We start from the raw sequence: 15,830 nt of genomic DNA, 5'->3' as shown, positions 1-15,830 counted from the left end.
TCACACTCTCTCTCTCTCTCACTCTCACTCTCTCTCTCTCTCTCTCTCTCACTCTCACTCTCACTCTCACTCTCACTCTCTCTCTCACTCTCACTCTCACTCTCTCTCTCACTCTCTCTCTCACTCTCACTCTCACTCTCTCTCTCTCTCACTCTCACTCTCACTCTCACTCTCACTCTCACTCTCACTCTCACTCTCACTCTCACTCTCACTCTCTCTCTCTCTCTCTCTCTCTCTCTCACTCTCTCTCTCACTCTCTCTCTCACTCTCTCTCACTCACTCACTCTCTCACTCACTCTCTCACATGGGGTCCCTGAATCTGTTCCACCAGTGATTTCTGGCTCCCATAATGGAGCAAGAAAACAAAAAAGATGATGTGAACAAAATCTAAAGCCGGCTCTTCTAATATGTTTCAATGGTGTTTTTGATGCGCATGATAACTGCATATCAAAAACGCTGTTGTAAAGCACATGTTTTACGGTGCAAATGCCACCACTCTGTAAAGTGACATCGCGGTCCTTGAGTTTGACACGTGTGCTATAAAGGATACAAGACTACCGTAAGCTGTAGCTTATGTATGATACATTGACTTGTTTGTTTTTTAACCCTACAGGCATCTCCATAGGCTGACCCATTGACAAACTGGTGTTTTTAAGCTTGAGATTGCGGCTCATGACTCCTGTATACAGAAATGGGTTGTACACCGTGAACAGCAATTGTTCACCCCGCCAAAAGGATAAATGCTGAGGGGACAATGCTGCATCTGGACTTCTATGCAATTAACCTGTAAGACGCTATACTAGGATCGACGATGAATCTGTGGTGGAAACCAAAACCTACTGAAAGCATTTGTGAAATCAACCTGCGACAGCAGAAGAGGTGAGGCTATGTATTCGTCTGTGGATCGACGTATTTCTGGGGCCAATATTGTCGCCGTACAATATTCTTGTACATAGGAGGTAGTATTATCGTAGTTATATTCTTGTACATAAGGGGCAGTATTATAGTAGTTATATTCTTGTACATAGGGACAGTATTATAGTAGTTATATTCTTGTACATAGGGGCAATATTATAGTAGTTATATTCTTGTACATAGGAGCAATATTATAGTAGTTATATTCTTGTACATAGGGGGTAGTATTATAGTAGTTATATTCTTGTACATAGGGGGCAGTATTATAATAGTTATATTCTTGTACATAGGGGGCAGTATTATAGTAGTTATATTCTTGTACATAGGAGCAGTATTATAGTAGTTATATTCTTGTACATAGGGGGCAGTATTATAGTAGTTATATTCTTGTACATAGGAGCAGTATTACAGTAGTTATATGCTTGTACATAGGGGAGCAGTATTATAGTAGTTATATTCTTGTACATAGGGGGCAGTATTATAGTAGTTATATTCTTGTACATAGGAGGCAGTATTATAGTGGTTATATTCTTGTATATAGGGGGCAGTATTATAGTAGTTATATTCTGGTATATAGGGGGCAGTATCATAGTAGTTATATTCTGGTACGTAGGGGGCAGTATTATAGTAGTTATATTCTGGTATGTAGGGGGCAGTATCATAGTAGTTATATTCTGGTACGTAGGAGGGGCAGTATCATAGTAGTTATATTCTGGTACGTAGGAGGGGCAGTATCATAGTAGTTATATTCTGGTACGTAGGAGGGACAGTATCATAGTAGTTATATTCTGGTACGTAGGGGGCAGTATTATAGTAGTTATATTCTGGTACGTAGGAGGGACAGTATCATAGTAGTTATATTCTGGTACGTAGGAGGGACAGTATCATAGTAGTTATATTCTGGTACGTAGGAGGGACAGTATCATAGTAGTTATATTCTGGTACGTAGGAGGGACAGTATCATAGTAGTTATATTCTGGTACGTAGGAGGGACAGTATTATAGTAGTTATATTCTGGTACGTAGGAGGGACAGTATCATAGTAGTTATATTCTGGTACGTAGGAGGGACAGTATTATAGTAGTTATATTCTGGTACGTAGGAGGGACAGTATTATAGTAGTTATATTCTGGTACGTAGGAGGGACAGTATTATAGTAGTTATATTCTGGTACGTAGGAGGGACAGTATTATAGTAGTTATATTCTGGTACGTAGGAGGGACAGTATTATAGTAGTTATATTCTGGTACGTAGGAGGGACAGTATTATAGTAGTTATATTCTGGTACGTAGGAGGACATTGCTTACCCTTCTGGATCCTCTACATTGCTGTGCGGGTCTTCCGTTTTCTCCTCTGTGTATGTGGGTGGGCCCACTGGCCGGTGGAAATTTATTTGTTTAAATTTCCTGCGGGATCCGCTGCACGTCCGCAGTGATAGCTGTAGGTGTTTCGCAGATGGGATGGCTTTCATTGACTTCAATTGAAGATGTCCGTGCGGGATCCGCGGTAAAATAGAGCATGCTGAGAAGGTCCGCAAAACAAATCCGCATGCTTTAATTAAGCTGTGGATGCCCATGTCTCTCTATGGTTGGCTTGAACTGTGGATCATCTGTGCGGGTACCCCATGCAGATTCCGCAATTTGAACCTGCCCGTGGACATGAGGCCTAATAGTCTGTCATTTCCTGATCTGTAGTGAAAGCTTTACAGCCGTCATCTCCCTAACATCACAGGTAGGATTACACTGACAGGTAACTCCTATAGGTAGATAACACAGGATCCACAATAGTTGATCAGCTGTAACTATGTACTCCCCTCCCTGCAAAATGACCCCCGCAGGTCACAGAGCAGTCTAGAACAGTCTCCTGTGCAAGTCAGAAGGTCCCCTACTGTCTATTGTGTGAATGGCCAATGAGGCTGCTGTAAAGCATTTATCTAAAATGCTGTGTTTCATGTAGCTCAGGAAAGATGAATGTGTACAGACAGCAAAATAAATTTTAAAAAAAATTCTGCAATCAAAGTAAAAATTATCAACTGCTGTTTTTGTTTTGTTTTTTTTTTTTTTGTTTTCATCTTCTGCCTAGTTCACTTAAAAAAATAAAATAAAAATTATAAAAGCTTTAACATTTCAAAATGGTGTCACTAAAAATACAACCTATCCTGCAAAAAAAAAAAAAAAAAAAGCCTCCATGGAAATTGTAAAGTTATGGCCCTCAAGTAACAGTGATCACAAAGTGAGAAATTTGCCTTGTCACTTGTCACTGGCCGAATGGCTGCAGGGGTCGTTATGGAGGCAATAACCTCCTGGAAATGAGCACACTGTACAGTTTGAGTGGCATGGCCTTTCGATAGACGTCCGCTGACCGGCTGGGTTGTCTTTGTTCCTTTCCTTACAGAATTCAGGAAGTTCCACTTTTGTATTGTGCACAGAGGAATCGTGTGCAAGCACTTAAGAAGCTTCTCTTGTGTAAGGCTATTAACCCCCTACAGACAGGTAAGAGTCCAATGGCATTGATTTCCTAACCTTTCAATCAGCAGTAGTCCTCATTTGGACCTAAAATGTAAAAAATGCCCCTTCGCCAAGAACCGTTGACCAATAGTTCAGAACACAACTTTCCCAGATCCCTCCATACACATGAACATTTGGCTTGTTCAAGCATTGTGTGTTTAGGGAGGTAAGTCACAGTCAGACATCTCTGGTCCTGGCTTATCTCCCAAGGAACAAAAGGATTGGGTGTTGAAAGCTGAGTTATCCGACCTCACCGTTATTGGCGGGTTCAGATGCCTAAACAGTAATGTCCATTGGGGCATTGAGCGCTCTTGTACGTGACCATATTTTTGGCTCCACATAAACTCTGAATCGTAATAGTGCACACATGGACTTGTATGTGATTTTTAGACTTTTATGAACTCTGCCTCCATATGCTTCCAACTTTTTATATAGAGACATGCTGAGAATTTTTTTTGCTCTTTAAATCTGTATGAGTTTGACAAAAAAAAATGGGGCGCACTTGACCATGAGTCATATTATGTAGGTTGTCTTCATAGCAATGCTTCCAGGGGAGAATAGCCCTATAATGTAGTGGCACAAAGCTTGGCTACAGCTGCACAGTACAGAGCCATAGGGACTCCTTGTACTTCAGGAGCCACTGGTGGGTCTAATAATGAGCCTCGAGTGTCCAGCATGTAACAACCCATAGTTGGCTGCTCTGGAATCGATCACATGCTACTAGGGGCAATGCTTATGGGTTGATATTCAGATAATTGTATAGATTTTATCCATTACATGCACTGTGTGCATAATGGTACTATGGTAGCGACTTTTACCACAGAGCCGTGAACTGAACAGCACAACCAGAAGTGTTTTTACTGTTAATCGCATACTTTTTGCGACGTACAAGCCATATGTGCAAAACTACATTTAACTTTTCCCTTTTGTTCTTGGCCATGAGGACAGTATAACTTGGGATGTATCTAAAAGTAGACATACACATGTGCGGGATAGACCCTCAGATCCCAAGGCACTCAGAGATCCATGAGTTCTCTACTGTACCTCTGTATGCCTCCACTTTTCATATGGTGGCACACAGAATTGGTATGTTCTAGAATTCTCCATACATATGGAGATATTTCCATGTACATGGAGTCTAATAGAGCCTATAAGTAAGAAGGTAATCAAGATTTTTCCCTTCAAAGACAGCTGTAGACCAAAAATGATTAGGACAGGAGATTTTACTTTCATTCCACTGTAGGGTACACATACTTGTTGGTTCCCAATCTTATATGAAGCATAGAGTATATTGGCTACAGATCACTCTAGAGCAGTGATGGCGAACCTTTCAGAGACCGAGTGCCCAAACTGCAACCCAAAACCCACTTATTTATCGCAAAGTGCCAACATGTTGGGGGGGCGAGGCTTATCACGATGTATGTACAAACTGCCCGCCCATAAATAACGGCCACAACCTGATTGACTGGCCAGGAGAATGGGTGGAGGCAAAGTGCACGCCCCCAACTTTTGATTGCCTGGCCTGTAGCCCCTGTCACTGCGCTGACTGACACGCCAGCTCTCAGCTTTCCCACCGGTCACTGTCCTCGCAAGGGAGAGCGGCACAGGAGGACCAAAGCACTGTTTGCAGTGCAGATGGGACGGCAGTGAGGAGACTGACAGCGCAGGAACTGGGAAGGGGACAGGGGAGAGCGGCGGAGGGGTGAGTGACACGAGGCGGGAGGGGAGATGATGGGCACACATCATATGCCACTGATTTCTTGTCAAAATCCATAGCAATAGTTCACATTTTGACTGTCTTTGCAGAAAATGCCACGGAAATCTTCGCTTCTGACATTCCGCAGCGTTTCCACCACATGTAAACATACCCTGAGTCAGCTTGCGGTATGCTGCCACGTGCAGAGTGGCCTCAGTAGCAATGGTGTCCCCCACAGTAGCCAACAAAATGAGCAAAGGGCCTGGTCCTGAGTTGCACCAGGGAGTAGTCCTACTACAACACACAGTGGATGTAAACCTTCCTAAAGAAAAACGCCCAACCATGACAGTTTGAAAATAAGACATTGCAGCTTTATAGCTAACAACTTGTCATAAGGCTGAACTAGTAGACACAACTGAAAGGTCTAACTGGTGGCCATGTACCTGTCAAGTTGAAGATAAAGCACTCCCACATTCTTGCACAGAAACAGGATAGCGGTGTTCAGTTACTGTATGGTGGCATTATTTAGTCACAGTATGGCGCTGTTGATTTATGGTTTGGTATTATACAGTCACTGCATGCAGGGTGTACACACCATAGAGGCAGACCATGTGGGTGCTATGGGGCCCCTAGAGAGATGAGGCCAACACTCTTATTGTACTAAGAAGGAAGACCTTCCTCCAAAGAGAAATTCCTTTGCCAGCAAAGGAGGGGGAGACTTGGCCCAAGGATAATTTTAAAGGGTATGAAACCAGAAATGATCACCAGGTATTCCATTCTTGGGTGGCAAAACCAGGTACAATAATGGGGTCCCATCAACTCAATGTATGCCACTGACTGCATGGCAGTATTTAATCACTGTTTGGTGTTCATTACTGTATGTCCTATTGCAGTAAGATGATGTACAGTCACTGTATGGGGGTATGATTAATAACAATATAATGGTGTTTACTCACTGCACTGTATGGTGGTATTATACAACCATACAGTCCACACTACTGAATATCAGGATGTAGCATAATTGGAAATTCCACTCATAATGACACTTATCAATTGTGCCATTGCTTCTATGGCATCGCAATTGATGATAAACAATTAGTTTTATCATCGATCTTCATCTATGTTATCGCTGATCAATTATCCTTGCTCATAAATTAGCAAATTGTAACTGTAATTGATGAGCGTAAATGTGCCTTTTTAATGGTGGTGTATTCAGACTCCGTCCCTAAGGCAGAATGAGCTGCAGGTACAGTCCGACCTGCAGGATGGCGCTAATGTCACACTACTCTTTGGAATTTGTCATTGTCCAGTCTCCACTCACAACCTAACTTCCCAGCACTTAAAGGGGTTTTCCAGGGTCAAAGCTATTAGTGACCTACCCTCAGGACAGGTCACCTATAGCAGATTAGCGGAAGTCCACCCTTGGGAAGCCCCACCACTCAGTTGATGACAAGCTGCTACAGACAGCTAGAACTGTCAAAACACCATCCATATCATAGTGGCCTGGCTTGGTATTGCATCTCTTTCACTAAAGGGAATGGAAAAGAGCTGCGGTATTGAACTGTGGCACTGTGCTGCAGATGGCATTTGAGAGTTTTACAGCCTCTAGCTTGGATACAAGATGTAATACGGGAGGGCATGGAGGCATATAGGTTCTGGATGCTATCCTGTGGCATATTGCTGTGTCTGCTCTAACTGAGCCTCTAGACCAGGGGTGTCAAACTCCTTTTCACCAAGGGCCACGTCAGGCTTATGGTGACCTTCAAAGGGCCGATTGTAAGACGGTATAGTAAGGGCTCATTCACACAAATGTATTTGCGTACATAATATGCAGAGGCCATTGATTTCAGTGAGTTCATTCACATGATGTATACTTTCACACAGCATGACCTATTTTCTTACATACTACGCACCCCAATAGGCCATTGAAGTGGAATAGGCCGCGCAAATACGTGGTGAATGTGCAGGAGACCTGTATATGCACTGTATATTTGTGCTCCATCTCAGTGGGTCCATCTGTGTTTTTGTTTGTTTTGCATGACCAAATGAGCAGGCATAAGCCGTTTTTCGATTGAGCAAATATGCAGCATATTTACGATTATGCCTGTGTGAACGAGCCCTAATAGTGACCCCCACAGTGGCCCCAGTAGTAATGGTAACCCCCACAGTGGCCCCAGTAGTAATGGTAACCCCCACAGTGGCCCCAGTAGTCTGAGTGTGCATGTGGATCAGCGCTAACAGCGTGATTACTAGCAGGGAGCTTCCCCCCCCCCCCCTTCCTGGAAGCCGCCATGAGAGGAATACATGTGGCTGCAGGATGTCCTCAACATATCGCTGAGCTGTCATTGCCCCTCATATCACTAAAAGGGGGAGAGCGACTGTTGTATGCGATAATACCCAAAACCATCACACCAGCAGGGGGCAGCGTGCCGCTCCACAGCAAAGGCAGAGTTGAGGCGCTCACCCTGAGATCTCCAGATGCAAACACAGCCGCTGTCTGTGCGCAAACTAAACCTGGATTAATTGCTGAAGACTACCTGGTTCTACTCCATAGTAGTCTAGTTTCATTGTTCATGACCTGACTACAAATAGAGGTGACAGTAGGTCAGTGTTAAAGGCAATACATGTAATAGGCACTGTGAGATCTAATGTTCTTCAGCTAAGCGCCTGGAAATGGTTTCAACAGACACACAAACCTGTAATGATGGGCCACCTACCTGTCTCTGGATGGCGAACAACAAAACAGTTGGAGCTGCTTGTTCTTGTTGGACGATCCTCTCTACTGATGGTCTGTCGAGGATGTCCTGAGCTCGGTCAACATGCCCTCATCCACTGGTCCCAACACTTCCTACTAGTGTGGTCAGAATGCACAGACTGAACCTTTAGCAGTGTCCACCAATCCCAAATTGCAATGCAATACAGTATTCACTCAATAGGATGGCCATGGGTGACAACACAGGGGAATTCAACAGCTGCAGGACTGGGTTGGAGGTTTACTTGCCCCTCGGCTCATTTGCCCAACTGTAATTTCAACAACTGATTCTGCACAATCTGCTTACTTTTTTAAACTTTTTTTTTTTTTTTTTTAACGTGGCTATTGCACATATCATCTTTTATTCCTACCATCTGTGTTTAAGGGGACTAGAAACTGCTGTGCTCCAGGCAGCAGCTCTGTATTCTGAGCTATCCAGCTTGCTGGACAGCTCCCCTGCTAAAGCCTAGCATTGTCCTTGCTCCGGTTTCTGTCTCCCTATCTGGCTCCACCCATTCCCTTGATTAGGCACACTATATAAAAGCCTGGCCCTCCCACTCCGCCAGTGCATGTTTATTGTGCTCTGAGCCCTATGCCTTTAAACCAGCTCCTACCTCTACCTGCTCCCTTTTTACAAGAAGATTGTTCTTTCTACCGACCACTGGCTTTTTCTCCCAAAATACATCTCTGCTGAATCCTCTGTACTGCATTGCACTTTGTGTACCAACCTCTGACCACGTTGTCTGCCCTTGCTGGCTACCACCTGAGACTCCAATCCAGTGCTAGAACTTGACACCAGGTTTGTGTTTGTGCGGTAATGGTGTAATTTAGATGTTATAAGAGGGACCTCTATTGGACGTCCTATATTACTACCATTTGTTTAGTTCTCTATGGAGTGTTGTATGTGACTTCCCATTGGCTGCAGAAGTCAGGTGGGAGATCTGGAGGACTTGAAATCACAGAAAGCTGCAAGCTGGAGAGTGGTACTGAGCTTTAAGTGAGCATTGCTGGGAGAGAGAGAGCTGTCACAGGAGTGAGTTATCGGCTTAGGGGGCTGTGGAGGGCATGTCCTGAAGGATCTGTGCCTGTTAGAGGGTCAGTGGCACAAAAAAGAAGGCAGTCTGGTTTGAGATGCGCAGCTGCTTAACTCATCAGCAGGGGCATAACTACAGGCTCATGGGCACTGATGCAAAACGTGATCTGCCCCCCCCCCCTCTATCTGTATCTGTACCCGTACCCATACCTAAACCATGCTGCACAGAGACATAACTTAAAGCTTCTGGGCCCCAATGCAAAACCTGTAACAGGGCCCCCAACTAGAATGCTTTATTCATAGTACTGGGCTTCCTATATGGAGAAGAGAGGCCTTATGGGCCCCCTAAGGCTCCTGGGCCCAGGTGCAACTGCATCCCCTGCACCCTCGATAGTTACGCCCCTGCTCATCAGAACAAACATCGCTGAGAGAACAAAGCTGCAGGGACTACAGCTACAGAGACTGCTGCAAAAGATTCGCATCACCCTGCAGCCGCCCAACAGACTTCCGAAGAATCACCACCTACATAATGGAACTAAACCCAAACACGCTGGAGATGTGTGTTTCTCGGGGAAAGGCCTGGACATCAGTAGTGACTTAAAGGGGTTGTCCCGTGCCGAAACTGTTTTGTTTTTGTTTTTTTTCAATAGCCCCCCCCGTTCGGCGCGAGACAAACCCGATGCAGGGATAAAAAAAAAAACCGGTAGTACTTACCCGAATCCCCGCGCTCCGGTGACTTCTTACTTACCTTGTGAAGATGGCCGCCGGGATCTTCACCCTCGGTGAACCGCAGGTCTTCTGTGCGGTCCATTGCCGATTCCAGCCTCCTGATTAGCTGGAATCGGCACACGTGACGGGGAGGAGCTACGAGGAGCCGCTCTCTGGCACGAGCGGCCCTATTCAGAAGGGAGAAGACAGGACTACGCAAGCGCGTCTAATCGGGCGATTAGACGGCACCATGGAGACGGGGACGCCAGCAACGGAACAGGTAAGTGAATAACTTCTGTATGGCTCATAATTAATGCACAATGTACATTACAAAGTGCATTAATATGGCCATACAGAAGTGTATACCCCCACTTGCTTTCGCGGGACAACCCCTTTAAATGCAAGGCTGCCAGTTAAAATACATGAGCTCCAGCCAAAACCAGAGGAGCACATATTCATCTGCCAGTTGCAGGCAAGATATTGGGCAACACTTGTGTTACTCTCGGACTGTGTGTGGGTGACCACAATTGCTGTGTTGCATGCTCAGTGGTACTACCACACATTCTACAGTTGAAGTGTTTCATGAGTGTTGGTAACAATCTTTTATAAATTACATCACTTATTCATTGTTTTTGTTCGTAAGCCTGCTGTCTGCAGTGTACCCTGATTTCCTCTGTCACTTGCCCCCTACCTTGACATGTGCCTTTAATGTAGAACAGAAGTCTAATACAAGTATTCTCCTTGTATGATCTTCACTGCTCAGAGTGTATCAACCTCACAACGTTTATAAAACCTGCGATGTTACATTTTGATCACTTCATAACTCGTAGCACCTTCAATATCTCACAATGATAAACCTCTTCCTAGGAGTCGTCGGTGAAACTGCATTACATCTGGCCGTGCTGCACGATAACTTGGAGTCTGTGAAGGTTCTAATTGAGCGTTCTCCTGAGCTTGTCAATATGCCCATGACATCTGACCTTTACAAAGGTGGGTAATACAACATTCTTTTTGCCTATTTACATAGGACCAACCTAATCTATGCCACTGTATGAAGTTAATAAAAAGGTTCTCGATTAGCCGGAGTAGAAAATATAAACAACGAGCATCTGGGGGGCCTGGTATGTTAGTGCATTACATGAAGATCCTATGGGTGGTTTTGCCATTTAGGACCTTCATGTACATTCAAGGATACTCAAGTCAGAGTATAGAATAGCTGCAGTAAGTGTCTCACTCTGGAGAACTCGCCGTGTTTTTACATTACACAGTTGATTTCAATGAGATTCTGTAGGTGTAATATTTTTTTCCTCCTTGTAGTGACCCTGCACGGGATTTGAACACTTGGCAGGTTTTCCTGAAGATCACAGTTGATCAGTGATGGTCCCAGCACCATGTGATGAGATTCTCATTGGGCAACTCTTCTAAAAAGGGTTGTCCAAAACATATAACTGGGTTTTTTGGGGGGTTCTGTGAGGAAACCTATACAAATACTATGCTGAACATGTACACTGTGGCAGATATAGCCCTTCTTTGAAAACAAGGCTACTAATGCATAAATCAAGATAATTCATCTTCCTATCATCTTGGCTTGTTTTGCTTACACTAATTATCTGTAAATGCAATTTTTAACATTTTGGATTTGTATACTACATTTTCGACACTTTACATCCCAACGTACTGACCAAATCGTTCTGGATTCAGGGTCTCTGTATGTTATAGACCTAAATGTGCTCCTAATTAAGTTTTATTTCTAAGGGTAATAGCCTTTCTCCCTTTTATCAGGGGTGTATGCAAAGTGTACCCACAGCAAAGAAAAAGGACTTGTGCCCTTCTAATAATGGATCATGCAATAACCCACTCATCTCCAACCCCAGGAAAGATGGATCATCAGTTTTTAACTCTTCTTTGTTTTTAATTCTAGCAAGACTAAAAGGCATGATCCTTGGATCTATTTGCATTTTACTTATTTACTAAGAGAATATAGTTGGTGGAAAATGCGGGCACAATGCAGGCCTGGGTTAAAATTGTAGAAGGGGACAACCTGAGCTGTACTTTTTCTTTATGACCCCTTACATCTACAGGGCTTTTTTCTTTTGGCACCTATTCCTTTTTCCTCCTCCTAGTCTGTACAGGGATGATTTTGTAACAGTGTGTCCAGTATACGGGTAGTTTTGTCCCCAAAAATGCTTAGATTTGCTTAACCATGACCTGCATGCTTTCCTTTGGTCTCTGCTCACCTCCAAGTGTAGCAGTTATGTGCCCTTCTAAGCTCATGACTGCTGTGGCCAATTGCCAGCTTCAATAGTTATAAAAACCTGTAAATGGCTGGCTGCAGCAGGTATGTGCTTTAACAGGCACATAACTGGACCCAGAACAGAGTGAGGACTGGACCTGTAGCAATGGGCAACAAGGGAGTACAGGTTGTTAGGTGTTTGTGGTTTTTTTGTTTGGTTTTTTTGTTTGTTTTGTTTGTTTGTTTGTTTGTTTGTTTATAGGTCACCTATTAACACAGATGTGTCTGAATGCCTACAAAGGTACATAACAGCAGTCCATGTATATCTGGATAGGAAGTTCATATCAGGGACTAATAGGCCAGTTTCTTTTTTTTTTTTTCTTTGTTTTGCCCCTCATCCAGGATTGGGATATTTTCAACAATGTTGTGGCGGCAGGACAGAATCTTGGCCCATTAGGCAGTTTGTTTGAAAACTTCTCATCTAACCAGTCGAAAAGCCTTGGATAAGCAAACGTGGGTCAGTGGACTGGCTGACTGATCTCCATATCTTACCCCACCTGGCCTTTTTTCCCTTGGAGCTATCTTATGGATAAACTCTATGCGCATCCAATTTCGACAAACTAAACTTGCCATCACTCAGGAATTCAATAACATTTCAGCTCAAATATAGTACGGATGCAAGCAAACATGTGGCTTATCTCCAAGCTTCCTCAATCTTGAGGGTGTGAAAGTTGATCATTATCTCGAAAACCGACATTAGATGAACTTTTTGAATGTTTAATTTTCATTTGTTACAATTTCTTGCTGAACTGCTTTTGTGATGCCATGGTGTTAAAACATGATAGAACTACTTCTGAGCCACCCCATATATTCCTTCAAGATGAATATCTCGCCACTGTAATAATCTCATCCCTGTAGTATAAAGGGCCATTAAGACACAACGATTATCGCTCAAAACTTGTTATAACAATCAAAAGTGAGCGATGGTTTTGCTTTTAAAAATGGATGTTTTAACCTAACCTAAATGCCGGGCATTTCAGCAGGTGGATTATCATTGTGTAGCGTTTGCATTAAACGATAATGGAGTGATAGTTTGTTTATAAGGCGTGTACATTTAATGAAGGAGGGGGGGGAGCACTACTTTGTATCGGCTCGTGGAAATCGTGGGTGCGCTTATCTTGTCCTTAAAAAAACACCTAGCTGTTTAACAGTGACAGAAACTAGATGTCTTCAATATAAAAGTAAAAAAAGAGGACTATTATAGACGATCTATGTTAAGGAATAGTGAGAGAGTTATATGGAAAAAACTAGGTGGTACAAATGATAGTATTTTTGTCATTGGAACGTAAATCTCTGTCATCCGTGTCAAAAATACATGTAGTTTTGTGTATTGACCTATTAGTGATCTAAAATCTAGTAAGGAAATCTGCGCAAGCCTAAATAAAAATAATCCATGAATCTGAGACCTTGGCACGTGCAAATTCGTTTTTCAATGGTTTTGGCTGCTGCTTGCAGGGTACATCACAACGGCACGGCCACTAGGTGGGTGTGTTTAAAGTCGAAGCTTTGTCCTCCCGATAGCCAATCGTTTTGCCTTTAGCCGGTTAAATGTACGCCCCACCGAACAATTAAACACTCCCATCAAATTGCTGAACGAATAGCATTTAACCCAAAGGAAAAGCGAACTGACGAACAATGGATTTTAAGCGGACTGAAAGACAGCGATGAACGAAAAATGCACGATTGTCATGTGTTTACACACAATTATTGCTCAATAGACGGCTTTTGAGCACCTCTTGAGCGATAATCGTTGTCTAAATGGGCCTTAGGACACAATCGCATAGATAACAGATTCATTAAGATTAGAGATGAGCGAGTATACTCGCTAAGGCACATTACTCGAGCGAGTAGTGCCTTAGCCGAGTATCTCCCCACTCGTCTCTAAAGATTCGGGGGCCGGCGCGGGTGACAGGTGAGTTGCGGGGGTGAGAGAGATCTCCCCGCCGCCCCCCAAATCTTTAGAGACGAGCGGGGAGATACTCGGCTGAGGCACTAATCGCTCGAGTAATGTGCCTTAGCGAGTATACTCTCATCTCTAATTAGGATCCTTCTGTTAACCGATCCCACCCGGTGATGGCCAAATCGTCCAGCGTATACCCATGATCAATGGAGATGGATAGACCTTTCGTGTGTACTTTGCAGTTAAACTCCTCTCTTGACAAGTAGTTACTGTAATGTTTCTGTCCTTTTTGACAGGTCAAACCGCTTTGCACATTGCTGTCATGCGTCAGAATCTGGCGATTGCACAGGAGCTGATTAAAAATAAAGCCGATGTGTACTCTGCACGGGCGGTGGGCACTTTCTTCCAACCTAAACCCACATCCTTCTATTATGGTGAGTGTATCAATTTTGACATTAATGCCGAAATTGTTTTGCGTATAACGCTCCTATGCAGACCTCGGTGCGCCCGTGACTACACACTAAAAAAAAACCTTGTAAAAACTGATGCTGATAGTCATCACTGCTTTCCATCTGTTCCCTACTTGCCAATTTTATGCAAGACTTTTGGGGCAAATGGAATAGTATGACTGCAGGATCCGACTATATAGGGTTTGTTTGTAGTCTGTAGTCATGGAGACACATAGATCTGCATAAGGGCTGTATACATACAAGAAAATTTAGCTTTGTAGCAAGCCTGTTATGAAATTCATGGCATACTACTTAGTTAACATACCGCGTCAGCTATTTGTGTAGGCCAACAGCCCATATAAGGTAATGGCGGTTAAAAATGCTTGGCGCATTAAACAGATGTGGAGTGCCAAACATTTGTTAGGAGCCTGCTGCATATAGATTCTGTTAAAACCTACTGTATGTGCGCCGCAAAAGGTTACCCCCATACCATTTGTTTTCACTGTCCCAAAAAAAGGCCCAAAGAGGCAAGTTCACAGATGGTTGTGTGAAAAATTAGAGGGAACATCAAAACTATTCCACCGATCTTTACTGAAAATGTGGTGGTTCAAATTTTTTTTTTTTATTATTATTATGAATTGCTCTTTAAAGGGATTATTTCATCAGACAAGCTCAGTTATTGCAATGAGCTGATTACTGCAGATCCGGTTTCCAATACACTTGGCAAATGGCTGTTGTAGCCACGGCATAGCCAAGCTGTCATTTGCCCTGCACCAGCCATCCATGTAATCAACTGCTTGAGTGCCCTAAACAGGAGTTGCTCTTAGAGTATCTCTAGGTATTCTGTCTCATGGAAGGGAGCCCTTTCATTAAGAATTCATTAATTGATTGGATATGGCATTAGATCTGACTTTTCTCATTGCAGGAGAACATGTTCTTTCCTTTGCCGCATGTGTTGGTAATGCAGAGCTGGTGCGGCTGTTACTACTTCACGGAGCTGATGCTCAGGCCAAAGATTCCCATGGTGAGAAATCCAACCCACTGTGCTTGACTTTTGACTCCCTTACAACTTTAGCTGTTGCACCACTTTTCTTTTATTAATCCCCCTTCAGGAAATACTATCCTCCACATCTTGACTCTACAGCCAAACAAGATGACTGCCTGTCAGATGTATGACCTCATTGTGAACTACCACATGGAGAAGTATGGTCTGGGACTAGAGGAGTTGTATAATAACGATGGTCTTACCCCATTAAAAATGGCAGCTCTAGAAGGCAACACTGTGGTATGTATAAAGAAGTGACCATTTGCAGACTGTATATAGATATGTATTTTAAGGTGACCATCCACTCAGGAGTTCAAAAATGATATGTAAGTCAGGGATGATCACCTGATTTATTATATTATTTTTTTCTCAGCTCTTGCTCGGCTTCTTTTTAGCTCCTCTAGGGCTTAGCTGGGACTATAGTTTATATGCAAATACAGAAGATGGAACAATACCTCTGCAGTGCCACCTATTGGATGGCAGCATTCCTTCAAATCAATGCTTGACCCTTTATACAGGTCTGTAGAACAATG

The 15,830-nt window shown here is 43.4% G+C and overlaps 1 protein-coding gene across 2 annotated transcripts in view; it reads left to right on the top strand.

Moving 5' to 3' along the window:
- The window catches only part of LOC136626350 (transient receptor potential cation channel subfamily V member 6-like), a 33,880-nt gene that overhangs the window by 4,245 nt on the left and 13,805 nt on the right, over nucleotides 1-15,830 (top strand). For both annotated transcript variants that reach the window (XM_066601335.1, XM_066601334.1), the window contains exons 2-7: nucleotides 614-879; nucleotides 3,309-3,406; nucleotides 10,478-10,600; nucleotides 14,100-14,237; nucleotides 15,178-15,276; nucleotides 15,365-15,537. In XM_066601335.1, coding sequence (XP_066457432.1) covers nucleotides 812-879; nucleotides 3,309-3,406; nucleotides 10,478-10,600; nucleotides 14,100-14,237; nucleotides 15,178-15,276; nucleotides 15,365-15,537 — 699 coding nt within the window. In that variant the 5' untranslated portion in view covers nucleotides 614-811. The remainder of the gene's footprint in view (nucleotides 1-613; nucleotides 880-3,308; nucleotides 3,407-10,477; nucleotides 10,601-14,099; nucleotides 14,238-15,177; nucleotides 15,277-15,364; nucleotides 15,538-15,830) is intronic.

This window comes from Eleutherodactylus coqui, chromosome 4 (assembly GCF_035609145.1).
Source record: "Eleutherodactylus coqui strain aEleCoq1 chromosome 4, aEleCoq1.hap1, whole genome shotgun sequence".
NCBI lineage: Eukaryota > Metazoa > Chordata > Amphibia > Anura > Eleutherodactylidae > Eleutherodactylus > Eleutherodactylus coqui.
This window is presented reverse-complemented; position numbering and strand designations above follow the sequence as displayed.